Source organism: Nerophis ophidion, linkage group LG28 (genome assembly GCF_033978795.1).
Source record: "Nerophis ophidion isolate RoL-2023_Sa linkage group LG28, RoL_Noph_v1.0, whole genome shotgun sequence".
Classification (NCBI taxonomy): domain Eukaryota; kingdom Metazoa; phylum Chordata; class Actinopteri; order Syngnathiformes; family Syngnathidae; genus Nerophis; species Nerophis ophidion.
Window position 1 is genome coordinate 23,770,617 of NC_084638.1, and position 15,680 is coordinate 23,786,296.

Here is a 15,680-nt window from a genome sequence, read left to right on the forward strand (position 1 = left end):
CTGCTTTAGCAACGCCGGTAAATAGCATGTTAGCATCGAGTAGCATAGCATGTTAGCATCGATTAGCTGGCAGTCAACATCAACAAAACTCACCTTTGTGATTTCGTTGAATTTATCGTTGCAAATGCATCTGCAGGTTATCCATACATCTCTGTGCCATGTCTGCTTTAGCACCGCCGGTAAATAGCATGTTAGCGTCGATTAGCGTAGCATGTTAGCATCGATTAACTGGCAGTCACGCCGCAACCAAATATGTCTGATTAGCACATAAGTCAACATCAACAAAACTCACCTTTGTGATTTCGTTGACTTTATCGTTGCAAATGCATCTGCAGGTTATCCATACATCTCTGTGCCATGTCCGTCATCGCCGGTAAAATGTGGAGACACTCCGGCACATTCAATGGGGGTCTGGCGGCAGACACCTTCGCATCTTCGGGCCAGTGGTGCAACTTGAATCCCTCCCTGTTAGTGTTGTTACACCCTCCGCAAACACACCGACGAGACATGATGTCTCTAAGGTTCCAAAAAATAGCCAAAAAACGGAAAATAACAGAGCTGAGACCCTATGTTTGCAATGTGTTGAAAATGAAAATGGCGGCTGTATTACCTCGGTGACGTCACGTTCTGACGTCATCGCCTCCAGCCCGATAAACAGAAAGGCATTTAGTTCGCCAAAATTCACCCATTTAGAGTTCGGAAATCGGTTAAAAAAATATATGGTCTTTTTTCTGTACCATCAAGGTATATATTGATGCTTACATAGGTCTGGTGATAATGTTCCCCTTTAAGTAAAGATGAAATTGATGAAACATATTCCTCACATGACAGTACACTTTTGATCTTTCAGCACAAACTGGACAGGAAAACATTTATTCACTGGAGTGTGTCAACATGTGTGTTGTGAACCGTTTCTTATAAGAAAAGTTTTTACCACAAACTGAGCAGTTAAAATGTTTTTCGGCTGCGTGTGTTAGCATGTGTCGAGTAGAATCACTCTTATGAGTAAAACTTTTATCGCAAACTGAACATCTGAAGGGTTTTTCCTTCCGGTGCGTACGCATGTGTGATACCATGTTAACCTTCACAGAGAATCTTTCGCAGCAAACCGAACACTCGTAAGGTTTTTCTCCGCTATGTGTCCGCATGTGCACCATCAAAGTGTCGTGCCGACTGAACGTTTTAGCGCAAAGTGTACATGAATAAGGTTTTTCCCCCGTGTGCGTCCTCATGTGTGATGCCATTTGGGACTTTTGCGGGAATCTCAAACCGCAAACTGAACAACTGAAAGGTTTTTCTCCGGTGTGCGTTCTCATGTGTGATGCCACGTGTGACTTGCGGGAGAATTGGTCGCCACAAACGGAACAACTGAAAGGTTTTTCTCCAGTATGCGTTCGCAGGTGTCTTGTCAAAACACTCTTAAAAGTAAACCTTTTAGCGCAAACTGAGCAGGTAAAACGTTCCTGAGGTTGGTTTTTTTCAGGGGATTCATAGTGGTTGTTGTCAGAATGACTCCGCGTATCACCTTCACGGTCTGTATTGTTACTCAAAAGTTTTTGGGTGTCTTCATCCTTAGGACAGTGTGACGTTGCGTCGACATTATCTGATAGTGAAGCTACGAGCTTGTCTGCTTGTGGTTTGTCTTCATAGTCTTCAGTCTTCACAAAGACAACAGTCAGTGGAAACTTGGTGGGATCAGCCTCCTCCTGCCCGAGAAGACACTCTCCCTCCTGAGAGATCCTGAGTTCCTCCTCTTCCTCTTTAATATGGGGGGGCTGTGGATCCTCCTGCTCCAAAGCGGAGCGCCCCTCTTGCGTCTGATGGAGACGTTCTTCTTGATGTCCAATCAGCTGCTGAAAGTCTACAGGACAAAAACAAATCAAACATTAAAATCAAATATAGTACATAAATTATTAATAGTTTAAAAGTGGACAGTGTGGTCGGAAAATGTATAACATAGCTTCTTTGTGTATAGTATATTTGTAACGGTAGCTTTAATTCTTGTATTTCAAGTAACTTCCACGCAAGGTGGGTCTGAGTACCCTAAGCGAGTATTTGGCGAGTTCAAGGTGTCACATTTTGATCACTCCATTTATTTACATGCACTAAATCAGTCGTACACCCCAAATAAATTGGCATTGTCTTTCCGTGCACGTTTTTCCAATTAAATTTCTGTCCATACACTGTGTGCCTCCGAAACACTAGATGGCGCTCACGCTGCTTTATGTCTCTTCCTGTTGATATTTTATGCCACATCAAAACAAGACGTAGGAGTTTGTAACAATGAACACTGACATGTTAGATTACCTCTATAAATTAATATAATTTAGAGCAAACGACGGAATAGTAATAGGAAAATACATACAAAACCCAACACCAGTTGTGTAAATCGTAAATAAAACAAAATACAATGATTTGCAAATCTTTTTCAACTTATATTTAATTGAATGGACTGCAAAGACAAGAAATTTAATTCGAACTGGAAAACTTTGGTATTTTTGCAAATAATAGCTCATTTGGAATTTGATGCCTGCAACATGTTTAAAAAAAAGCTAGCACAAGTGGCAAAAAAGACAGAGAAAGTCGAGGAATGCTCATCAAACACTTATTTGGAACATCCCACAGGTGAAAAGGCTAATTGGGAACAGGTGGGTGCCATGATTGGATATAAAAGCAGCTTCCATGAAATGCTCAGTCATTCACAAACAAGGATGGGGCGAGGGTCACCACTTTGTGAACAATTGCAAGGGCAAATTGTCCAACAGTTTGAAAAAAACATCTCTCAACGGATGGTCAATGATTTGACCATCTACGGTCCATAATATCATCAAAAGATTCAGAGAATCCGGAGAAATCACTGTGAGTAAGGGATGATATTACAGACCATCGATTCCTCAGGCGGTACTGCATCAAAAACCGACATCAGCATGTACAGAATATCACCACATGGGCTCAGGAACACTTCAGAAAAAAACTGTCGGTAACTACAGTTGGTCGCTACATCAGTAAGTGCAAGTTAAAACTCTACTATGCAAAGCTAAAGCCATTTATCAACAACACCCAGAAACGCTGCTGGCTTCGCAAGGCCCGAGCTCATCTAAGATGGACTAATGCAAAGTGTAAAAGTATTTTGACGAGTCCACATTTATAATTGTTTTTGGAATCTTTGGACGTTGTGTCCTCTATACCAAAGAGGTAAAGAACCATCCGGATTGCTCTAGGTGCAAAGTTCAAAAGCCAGCTTCTGTGATGGTAAGCGGGTAGGGCATGGGTAACATACACACCTGTGAAGGCACCATTAATGCTGAAAGGTACATACAGGTTTTGGAGCAACATATGTTGCCATCCAAGCAACGTTATCATGGACGCCCCTGCTTATTTCAGCAAGACAATGCTAAGCCACATGTTACAACAGCGTGGCTTCATATTAAAAGAGTGCGGGTACTAGACTGGCCTGCCTGTAGTCCAGACCTGTCTCCCAATGAAAATGTGTGGTGCGTTATGAAGCCTAAAATACCACAAAAGATATATATATATATATATATATATATATATATATATATATATATATATATATATATATATATATATATATATATATATATATATATATATATATACATATAAACACATACGACTGTATTGTAATCAGTAATGCAATTATTTAAAGAATCTAAATACATTTTCTCACTACACTAACTTCAGAACTGTCTAAAGCATGGGTGTCAAACTCTGGCCCACGTGCCAAATTTGGCCCTTTGAGGCAATAATAACTTAACATTAGAGCTGGCCCGCCGGTACTATACAGTGGCGGTGCCGCTGTATCACCGCATTCAAAGCTAATTCTCATACTTGCCAACCCTCCCGATCTTTCCAAGAGAATCACAAATTCCCCCCGAAAATCTCAAGGGGCAACCATTCTCCCGAATTTCCACCCGGACAACAACATTGGGGGCGTGCCTTAAAGGTACTGCTTTTAGCATCCTCTAAAACCTGTTGTCATGTCCGCTTTTCCTCCATACAAACAGCGTGCCGGCCCAGTCACGTAATATATGCGGCTTCTACACACACACACACACAAGTGAATGCAAGGCATACTTGGTCAACACTGTCACACTGAGGGTGGCCGTATAAACAACTTTAACACTGTTACACCACACTGTGAACCCACACCAAACAAGAATGACAAACACATTTCGGGAGAACATCCGCACCGTAACACAACAGAACAAATACACAGAACCCCTTGCAGCACTAACTCTTCCGCAACACTACAATATACACCCCCGCTACCAAGAAAACTTGATTTTGCATGTCACTATAAAGTTATATAAGCCTTGCTTGTTCAATATTCAATGCAAAACTTGTTTGGGTCCCTATTAAAGTTGTTCAACTTTGGCCCGCGGCTTTGTTCAGTTTAGAATTTTGGCCCACTCTGTATTTGAGTTTGACACCCCTGGTCTAAAGCCAAGTTATACAGTAGTAACGTGTTACAATTTTAGGGACAAAACTGTTTTGTTGTGCGCACTGATCACGTTTAAACAAATGCTTCCACACAAGAACCGCGATCACAATGATTTGAGTCTTTCATATCAATTTAAAATCAAACTGAAGAGAGAAGTTTGCCAGACTTGATAAACAGGTAACAATACAATACAAGTTTCCAACCTGTAATCAAGCCTGATCTCGCCAGTCCGCCGCCGTGTGCCAACATACACAGAAAACACGCCCACGCCAACACGCACATACAACCAGCATACTTTCACCACACGGCACAGCGCTGAGTCAAACGTAACTGGAATATTTTTGGGAGGTTTTTATCATTTTTCTGGCTGATAGCAGACACGGACTTCAGCATAGATAATTGGTCCCAAAAATATATTTTGCTAATAAATAATTATAACAATGTGCCGTTTGTCTAGTGCAATATTTTTTGGTGTGTAAAAGGTATGTAACGCTGAAACCAAAAATGAACAAAAGGGTAGTCCTGCTAGGAAAAGGCACTGAAGCATAGGGATGGCTGACTAAAACAAAAGTAAAGTTCGAGATGCTACCTCAGTAGAAGCATTCAAGTCTGACCTTAAAACTCATTTGTATACTCCAGCCTTGAAATAGACCTCCTTTTTAGACCAGTTGATCTGCCGCTTCTTTTCTTTTTCTCCTATGTCCCCCCCTCCCTTGTGGAGGGGGTCCGGTCCGATGACCATGGATGAAGTACTGGCTGTCCAGAGTCGAGACCCAGGATGGACCGCTCGTCGGGACCCAGGATGGACCGCACGCCTTTGTATCGGTTGGGGACATCTCTACGCTGCTGCTCCGCCTCCGCTTGGGATGGTTTCCTGTGGACGGGACTCTCGCTGCTGTCTAGGATCCGCTTTGAACTGAACTCTCGCGGCTGTGTTGGAGCCACTATGGATTGAACTTTCGCAGTATCATGTTAGACCCGCTCGACATCCATTGCTTTTGGTCCCCTAGAGGGGGGGGGGGGTTGCCCACATCTGAGGTCCTCTCCAAGGTTTCTCATAGTCAGCATTGTCACTGGCGTCCCACTGGATGTGAATTCTCCCAGCCCACTGGGTGTGAGTTTTCCTTGCCCTTTTGTGGGTTCTTCCGAGGATGTCGTAGTCGTAATGGTTTGTACAGTCCTTTGAGACATCTGTGATTTAAAGCTATATAAATAAACATTGATTGATTGATTGAAGTGAGTTACTAGGTTTTGCCTTTGGACGGGACAATTGGCGCGGAGTACCCGTTGGGAATACAGCTACCTTGACGACCACGCCTATTTGACGGGTGGGACGCGACGTCAGTAACATCCCAGCATGGACCGTACGCCTGTGTATCGGTTGGGGACATCTCTACGCTGCTGCTCCGCCTCCGCTTGGGATGGTTTCCTGTGGACGGGACTCTCGCTGCTGTCTTGGATCCGCTTTGAACTGAAATCTCGCGGCTGTGTTGGAGCCACTATGGATTGAACTTTCACAGTATCATGTTAGACACGCTCGACATCCATTGCTTTCGGTACCCTAGAGGGGGTGGGGGGGGGGGGGGTTGCCCACTTCTGAGGTCCTCCCCAAGGTTTCTCATAGTCAGCATTGTCACTGGCGTCCCACTGGATGTGAATTCTCCCTGCCCACTGGGTGTGAGTTTTCCTTGCCCTTTTGTGGGTTCTTCCGAGGATGTCGTAGTCGTAATGGTTTGTGCAGTCCTTTGAGACATTTGTGATTTAGGGCTATATAAATAAACATTGATTGATTGATTGATAAAACTGAACTGGCTACAAAGTAAACAAAAACAGAATGCTGGACGACTGCAAAGACTTACAGCGCGTGGAGCAGCAGACAGGGTCCACAAAGTACATCTGTACATGACACGACAATCAACAGTGTCCCCACAAAGAAGGGTTACCCCAAGATGCAGAGAAGGTGGCAGGCATTGAGTAAGAAAACATGATTTAATTGAACACTAAAACAAGAACAAACAAAAGGCGCAAGGCGGAAAACAAACTTGGCTATGAACAAAAACTAACACAAAGGCTAACTGTGGACGAGAAACAAAAAACACTTACCGTGACACGAAGGACTTATGACATGAGCAGAGTGAACAGAAGTAAACATAGCTACAACGATAAGTAATAATAACATTGACAGGTAGTGGTGACATCGACACGACAATAATCCAGCACTGACTTGGGGACAAAGCAGGTTTAAATAAGAGCGGGCTGATTGACACCAGGTGTGGCCAGGTGCCAGGAAACAGCGCTCAGGGAGAGAAGCAGGAAATGACCAAAATAAAAGCGCTGACAGAAAACAAAGACATACACAGAGGAAAAACTAAAACAAAACCAAACTGTCAGGGACAAGCCTGACACGCACAACTTAAATAGTTTTGATTGCGAAAACAAAGCAGGTGCGGGCAAAAGCAGTCAAAGAAAAGGCGGGAAGCTGCTACAGGAGAACACCAACAAAAAAGGACGGGTCACCAAAATAACAGTGCAAGACAGAAACAACAACAAACTCAAAACAAGGCACGACAACCTGGTGGAGTTTCGTTTTTTAACCTTTTCTGCTGGTGGTGTGCCTCCGTATTTTTTTTCCTTCAAAACAATATGCCTTGGCTCAAAAAAGGTTGAAAAACACTGATATATGTTACTTTTTTTTCCAGCAACTCGTACGTAAACAAACGTTCGCAGTACGTTATTAGCAGTCATTCAACAATCGCCGAAGGGATCAAAGTGTATATAAAAGGTACAAATAATAAAGCAGCAACAATCTTTTTGCACAAAAATAAAATATGTTGTATTTACAAAATGATCAGCAATATGTCATTTTATTTAAGCATTATTTTACAACGAGCTTTATCTAACGGACTGAAAATCAACACATTTGCACTCCCATCACGACAATATGAAATATAAACGATAAAACATTGAATATTAAGATTTTGTGAACCACTCCTACCTTGTTTACTTCCCTGACGACCTCCCTAAAGTTTTGTAATCACTCAGAAAAATCAAGCGGTTAAATTGCGCCGAACACGTCAAAGTGTGGAGAGAGTGTTTTGCAAATTACCCATCATGCCTTGTAATGAATTAAGGTGGTGTCACATACGCATGTACAGTAGATCACCACATGGGCTCAGGAACACTTCAGAAAACCACTGTCAGTAACTACAGTTGGTCGCTACATCTGTAAATGCAAGTTAAAACTCTACTATGCAAAGCAAATGCCATTTATCAACAACACCCAGGAACGCCGCCGGCTTCACTGGGCCCGAGCTCATCTAAGATGGACTGATGCAAAGTGGATGAGTGTTCTGTGGTCTGACGAGTCCACATTTCAAATTATATTTGGAAACTGTGGACGTGGTGTCCTCCGGAACAAAGACGAAAATAACCATCCGGATTGTTATAGGCGCAAAGTTCAAAAGCCAGCATCTGTGATGGTATGGGGGTGTATTAGTGCCCAAGGAATGGGTAATTTACACATCTGTGAAGGCACCATTAATGCTGAAAGGTCCATACAGGTTTTGGAGCAACATATGTTGGTATCAAAGCAACGTTATCATGGACGCCCCTGTTTATTTCAGCAAAACAATGCCAAGCCACGTGTTACAACAGCGTGGCTTGGTAGTAAAAGAGTGCGGGTCCTTTCCTGGCCTGCCTGCAGTCCAGAGATGTCTCCCATGGAAAATTTGTGGCGCATTATGAAGCGTAAAATACGACAACAAGACTGTTGAACAACTTAAGCTGTACATCAAGCAAGAATGGTAAAGAATTCCACTTTCAAAGCTTCAACAATTAGTTTCCTCAGTTCCCAAACGTTTATTGAGTGTTGTTAAAAGAAAAGGTGATGTAACACAGTGGTGAACATGCCCTTTCCCAACTACTTTGGCACGTGTTGCAGCCAAGAAATTCTAAGTTAATTATTATTTGCACAAAAAAAAAGTTTATGATTTTGAACATCAAATATCTTATCATTGTATTGCATTCAATTGAATATGGGTTGAAAAGGATTTGCAAATCATTGTATTCCGTTTATATTTACATCAAACACAATTTCCCAACTCATATGGAAACGGGGTTTGTAGATGATATGTGGATGTTGTGCTTACTTGGACTGTGAAGAACCTGTGAGGACTCAGGTGGTTTGTCTTCATGCTCTTCAATCTCCACAGAGACAACAGTCGGTGTAAACTTGGTTAAACTTGGCTCAGCCTCCTCCTGCTTTAGAAGACACTCTCCCTCCTGAGTGATCCAGACTTCTTCCTCTTTAATGTGGGAGGGCTGTGGTTCCTCATCTTCCTCCTTAAAGCAAGGGGGCTGCTGGAGGTCTGTTAAGTAAGAACAATTGTTGAGACATAATTCAACACTATAAGATTGTTTGCGTTGCCGTGCGTTGTGTTAAAAGTGTTTGGCTAAACAAAACATTTTAAACATGTTTTACTATGTGGTGTTTATAGAGTCTCTACATCAACAATTCCTCTTTAAAGCACAGCTCCCACATTCATTTGGATACCATCTACGACACGCTGAAAGAAAGTCAGTCAAGTTATTTATACAGTGTGCAGTTTATACCTCCTACACAAGGTGGCACTGTCCGCATATGTATGTAGATATTGTCCATTCATCCATCCATTTCCTACCGCTTATCCCGGAGCTTATCTCAGCTGCATTTGGGCGGACGGCGCGTACACCCTGGACAAGACGCCACTTCATCACAGAGCCAAGACAGATAGACAGACAACATTCACACTCACTTTTAGGGATGTCCTGATCCAGGTTTTTGCACTTCCGATCCGGGGTATCGGACTGTCTTATTGTGGCGGTCCGCTCCCTGTACGATCAGGGCCAGAGCTTGGGCCGCATTGCCGGTAGTAAGTCGAACGCGTTTCCAGTGAGGGTTGGACTCCGCCAAGGCTGTCCTTTGTCACCGATTCTGTTCATAACTTTTATGGACAGAATTTCTAGGCGCAGTCAAGGCGTTGAGGGGTTCCGGTTTGGTGGCCGCGGCGTCTTCAGTAAAGCGGACGTTGTACCGATCCGTTGTGGTGAAGAAGGAGCTGAGCCGGAAGGCAAAGCTCTCAATTTACCGGTCGATCTACGTTCCCATCCTCACCTATGGTCATGAGCTTTGGGTCATGACCGAAAGGATAAGATCACGGGTACAAGCGGCCCAAATGAGTTTCCTCCACCGGGTGGCGGGGCTCTCCCTTAGAGATAGGGTGAGAAGCTCTGCCATCCGGGAGGAACTCAAAGTAAAGCCGCTGCTCCTTCACATCGAGAGGAAACAGATGAAGTGGTTCGGGCATCTGGTCAGGATGCCACCCAAACGCCTCCCTAGGGAGGTGTTTAGGGCACGTCCAACCGGTAGGAGGCCACGGGGAAGACCCAGGACACGTTGGGAAGACTATGTCTCCCGGCTGGCCTGGGAATGCCTCGGGATCCCCCGGGAAGAGCTAGACGAAGTGGCTGGGGAAAGGGAAGTCTGGGTTTCCCTGCTTAGGCTGTTGCTCCCGCGACCTGACCTCGGATAAGCGGCAGAAGATGGATGGATGGACTTCCGATCCGATATTGATACTGGCCGATACTGGCCTATCCGAGCATGTATTAAAGTTTACAGTTATTTAGCCTACTTAGATGTCAGATTCATGCTGGTAAGGCTTTTAGTACTCTTGATAACAACTAGCCAGCTGAATTAGGTGAGTTTGAATAACGCACAATAGTTGGTATTCAAGGATAAACACAAAATATCAAAAATTATACATGAAAAACAGAAATGGCATCATTAAACAATAAAAAAGTGAACAGTATAAGTGCAAATAATGCTGTAAACATTATTAAAAAAAGCAAAACACACAAACAACCTAAGTGGGATAAAATGTCTATAACTCATTATCAATACTTGCTCTTGAACAAGTGTAAACTTAAAAAAAAAAAAAATATATATATATATATATATATATATATATATATATATATATATATATATATATATATATATATATATATATCTACACACTCCCTTCAATTGTTTGCCCCAGTCAGGGGGGCAAACAATTGAAGTCCAAGCATAATGGGGAGATTCTTTCTAACAAAGACGAACACTTCAAGATGCTCAGGTGTCAGTCTGCTCCTGTGTTCATCTATGAGTGCTAAAAAGCCTCTAACTCTCAAGAGTCATTAAAATGTCTTACAACTTTACCACCACGCTTGACTTTATTGTGGCATGTTTTGCACTCCACCTCTTCATCTTTTCCGTTTTGTAGGATAAAATAATCCCACACAGCTGACATTTTTACCGTAACTTTTAATTCACACGGCCGTCTGAACGGTTGGAACGCAGACCTGTGGATATTTTGAAGGTGTGCTGGAAAATGCGGAACGAAGTTTAGGGAGCAGCAGAAGAGTGGAATGTATTATTTAAATCGGTGTGTTGATAAACACGGACTGGAGTTTTTTTTTTTAAACTGGATCTGGATCGGTATTTTCCCATACCTTGCTGATACGCATTTTTTGGCAAATATCGGCGGCCGATCCGATCCAAATATCGGATCGGGACAACCCTACTCACTTTCACACACTAGGGCTGTGTATCAAATAGCTACTAAAATGGAATCCTGTCTCAAGAGTGCAATCAATACAGCCATTGTCAAGTGTGGCGAAAAGCGTTGATACAAGAAGTAGCATTGGGGTGGTATAACTCGGTTGGTAGAGCGGCCGTGCCAGCAACTTGAGGGTTGCAGGTTCGAATCCCGCTTCTGCCATTCTAGTCACCGCCATTGTGTCTTTGGGCAAGACACTTTACCCACCTGCTCCCAGTGCCACCCACACTGGTTTAAATGTAAAAATTAGATATTGGGTTTCACTATGTAAAGCGCTTTGAGTCACTAGAGAAAACGCGCTATATAAATATAATTCACTTCACAATTCACTTCACATTACTGCTAATATGTAGCATCATTTGGAAAGTCACCTGCTAGAGAATGAAGAGTGCTTACTCCGCATGTCAACATCTCCGTTCGGTGCCACACCAACAAAATGCCGAGGCAACCATTTCCACATCATTACTGTATGAAAAAAATAGTGGAAAACATAAGGAGATAATGTCCACAGTAACCCACCACATAGTGCAGCTCATTTTTATTTGACAGTTATTGAAATATCTTGTGTGACATCATGCACAAAAGTGCACTTTATTTGTTTTACACTATTGTAGTGGCGTTCTGTACAAAAAGTACACTTTAATTTAGTGTTGTTTTGATATGTCATCTTGGTGACATCATGCACAAAAGTGCACTCATAGCTTGTTTTAAAATGTCTCTGACAATCTTGCACTTTCTGTTTTGAAATGACATGAATGTTTGTGACACTGTTTAATAAATGCAGTTTTGGTAAATTGACTTGGTTGTGATTTCCTTCTCTGCGTGAAAGTTTGAAATGAGTTTATATTAATGCAGTATGAACAAAATTATTTTAATGTAGACACATAGAATCATCATACTGCTGTGATTATGTGCATCAAGTGTTCATCCAAGGCTAAGGCAAAATATCGAGATTAATACAGTGTATCGTGATTTGGCCTAAAAATATTGAAATATTTTTTAAAAAAGGCCATATCGCCCAGCCCTAGTGTTAATAATGAAATAAAAAGTTAGTAAAGATGTTAGAGTAAGAAGTAAACAAACCTGTTCCGTGTAACACAACTTGATGTTTCTTGAAAACAGCGTCCAGTAGTTGATGTTGTTGTCGCTCATTATCCTCTTTTGTTGGAGCAAATTCCCCCTCGTATTCCGCTATCGATCCTTCGCACATTTCCACACAATCACAACACTTTACTTTCACATTTGATCTCTGCCGAGCGAGGTGTTGACAACTTCCGCGTTTCTTTGTTAGCAGCTAACAAGCTAACTGGCCAGCTAAGCTCGCACGGGAAGTGCGCTCAGACTAATGTGTCCGGATGGAATCACTTACCACCGATGCTTTCTGTATTAAACGACGTGTGCGTGTATGTTGTGAATAAACCCACGGAAAAACACAACAACGTCCTTTACGTCAAATGCCATCTTGCTTTTTTTTTTTTTTTTTTTCCGTGTCCTGTTTTGCTTTTTTGGGTCAACCCTAAAATAATTTACAATAATGTGCTGCCACTTATCGGTAACTTTTGGCTAGTACATGTTATTTTATTTTATTTATTTTTTTTATTTTTTATTGATTGAAACTTTTATTACTAGATTGCACAGTTCAGTACATATTCCGTACAATTGACCACTAAATGGTAACACCCCAATAAGTTTTTCAACTTGTTTAAGTCGGGGTCCACGTTAATCAATTCATGATAAAGGTTGAGACTTCACCAAACCCTAAGATGCACATCATTTACACACTTTTAACCAAATGAGTACATAATTAATAAATACACAAAAAACAATGAATACATTTATAATAAATAAATAGTAAATACATTTATGGTTAGGCAGCGCGGTGGTAGAGGGGTTAGTGCATGTGTGTCGTGTTTTGTGGTCACTTCTGTTTTGGATTGTTTTTTGTCACCACGCCAACCAATCAGTTCACCTGTCAAGTCACGCACCTGGTTCATTTGGACCCATGCATTTGCTTATCACCACAGCATTATTTAAACCTGTAAGTGCCCGGCCGTCAGCCTGGTGACATCACCCTCGATACACCTTTGTAATCCATGTACCGTTCTCGTTCCGTTCTAAGTTTTTCATAGTTCTGCCATTGTGCAAGTTTTAGTTTATGTCCATAGTTTTGCCTTAGTGCAAGAGTTTGAATTTATAGCCAAGTTTGTTCTCCGCCTTGTGCGCGCCTTTTGTTTGTTCCTTTTAATAGTATAAATAAAAGATGTCCTTACCTTCACGCCATGTCCGTTCCAATCATTTTGCACCACGGGATAACAAATCACACCAAAGTCCCCGCCTTGACAATGTGCCTCACAATACGAAGGTCCTGAGTAGTCCTGAGTTCAATCTCGGCCTCAGGATCTTTCTGTGACTGTGTAGGTTCCCTCCGGGTACTCCGGCTTCCTCCCACCTCCAAAGACATGCACCTGGGGATAGGTTGATTGGCAACACTAAATGGTCCCTAGTGTGTGAATGTTGTCTGTGTTGGCCCTGCGATGAGGTGGCGACTTGTCCAGGGTGTACACCACCTTCCGCCCGATTGTAGCTGAGATATGCCCCAGCGACCCCAAAAGGGACAAGTGGTAGAAAATGGATGGATGGCATTTATGGTTCACAAGGGATGATATTTGATAAGAAATTATGGAACCAGTTCGTTATCGATTCTCTTATCAAATCCAAATAGGTTGTTGTATATAGAAAATAAAAACACAATATTTTGTTTTAAAAAAGCTCATTTTGATTTTATTAAAAAAATAAAATAAAACAAATATTGACTGTTACCCCCCCTAAAAAAATAAAATAATAAATATTGACTTTTAGCTGAGATAGGCTCTAGCACCCCCCACAACCCCAAAAGGGACAAGCGGTAGGAAATGGATGGATGGCATTTATGGTTCACAAGGGATGATATTTGATAAGAAATTACCGAACCAGTTCGTTATCGATTCTCTTATGAAATCCAAATAGGTTGTAGTATATAGAAAATAAAAACACAATATTTGGTTTTAAAAAAGCTAATTTTGATTTTATTAAAAAAATAAAATAAAACAAATATTGACTGTTACCCCCCCTAAAAAAATATAAATAATAAATATTGACTGTTAGCTGAGATAGGCTCTAGCACCCCCCACGACCCCAAAAGGGACAAGCGGTTGGAAATGGATGGATGGCATTTATGGTTCACAAGGGATGATATTTGATAAGAAATTATCGAACCAGTTCGTTATCGATTCTCTTATCAAATCCAAATAGGTTGTTGTATATAGAAAATAAAAACACGATATTCGGTTTTATTAAAAAAAAATAAAAAAAAAAAAATAAATAAATATTGACTGTTGTTACCCCCCCCTAAAAAAATAAAATAAATATTGACTGTTTGCTGAGATAGGCACCAGCGCCCCCCGCGACCCCAAAGGGAATAAGCTGTAGAAAATGGATGAAGTTACCAAAAAGAATATTAAGTGGGATTTTTCAGAAAAACAAATATATACAGCAACACAAAAACAACCTGTCTCTGGGATCATTATAAGTGTTTAAATAATAATAGCGTTAAATAAAATCAGTCTTTTCGGCACAAAACTGAAAATACAGTTCTCCAAAACGTGCACTTCTGCTGCTATTGGAACATACTAACTACAAACACTATGACACTAATCAATCAATGTTTACTTATATAGCCCTAAATCACTAATGTCTCAAAGGGCTGCACAAACCACTACGACATCCTCGGTAGGCCCACATAAGAGCAAGGAAAACTCACACCCAGTGGGACGTCGGTGACAATGATGACTATGAGAACCTTGGAGAGGAGGAAAGCAATGATGTCGAGCGGGTCTAACATGATACTGTGAAAGTTCAATGCATAATGGATCCAACACAGTCGCGAGAGTCCAGGTCAAAGCGGATCAAACACAGCGAGAGTCCCGTTCACAGCGGAGCCAGCAGGAAACCATCCCAAGCGGAGGCGGATCAGCAGCGCCGATGTCCCAAGCCGATACACAGGCAAGCGGTCCATCTTGGGTTCCGACTCTGGACAGCCAGTATGTCATCCATGGCCATCGGACCGGACCCCCTCCACAAGGGAGAGTGGGACATAGGAGAAAAGGAAAAGAAACGGCAGATCAACTGGTCTAAAAAGGGAGTCTATTTAAAGGCTATAGTATACACTAAGAATGCCACGGTCATCAATTAACAATTCTTATTCCAAAAAATTAGCATGTCTGCTTTTTCAGGCTCAAGTCTGACCCTTTTCGCTACTCGTGTCGCCAGCGGTGGTAAAACAGGTTCACTTGGCGTGGAACTAGTTTGAACACAGGTTTGATGACATCCTCCTGAACATTCTAGAGTCCATTAGTGTGGCCTCCTCCAGGAATGACTCCACGTCCTTGTCCTGGAGGGAAAATGAGGGACAGATAGAATTAGGGGGGAAATTAGCTGAATGTGAAGACAAATGTGTCTGTTATTAAGACTTTAGCAACTCAGTATGTGGAAATAAATGGTCACCACACGATCCTTGACAGATGCGGGTCAGGGTCCAG

The 15,680-nt window shown here is 42.0% G+C and overlaps 1 protein-coding gene across 1 annotated transcript; it reads right to left on the reverse strand.

Annotated features, from left to right (window-relative positions):
• Window positions 1–836: 836 nt before the first annotated feature.
• LOC133544938 (zinc finger protein 568-like) lies at window positions 837–13,384 on the reverse strand. The gene is made up of 5 exons (XM_061890185.1): window positions 13,380–13,384; window positions 12,473–12,546; window positions 12,187–12,303; window positions 8,614–8,832; window positions 837–1,861 (listed from the first exon to the last, which is right to left on the reverse strand). Exons 1-5 carry the CDS (start codon window positions 13,382–13,384, stop codon window positions 873–875), a joined length of 1,404 nt encoding a protein of 467 aa, XP_061746169.1. The 3' UTR covers window positions 837–872.
• Window positions 13,385–15,680: the final 2,296 nt, after the last annotated feature.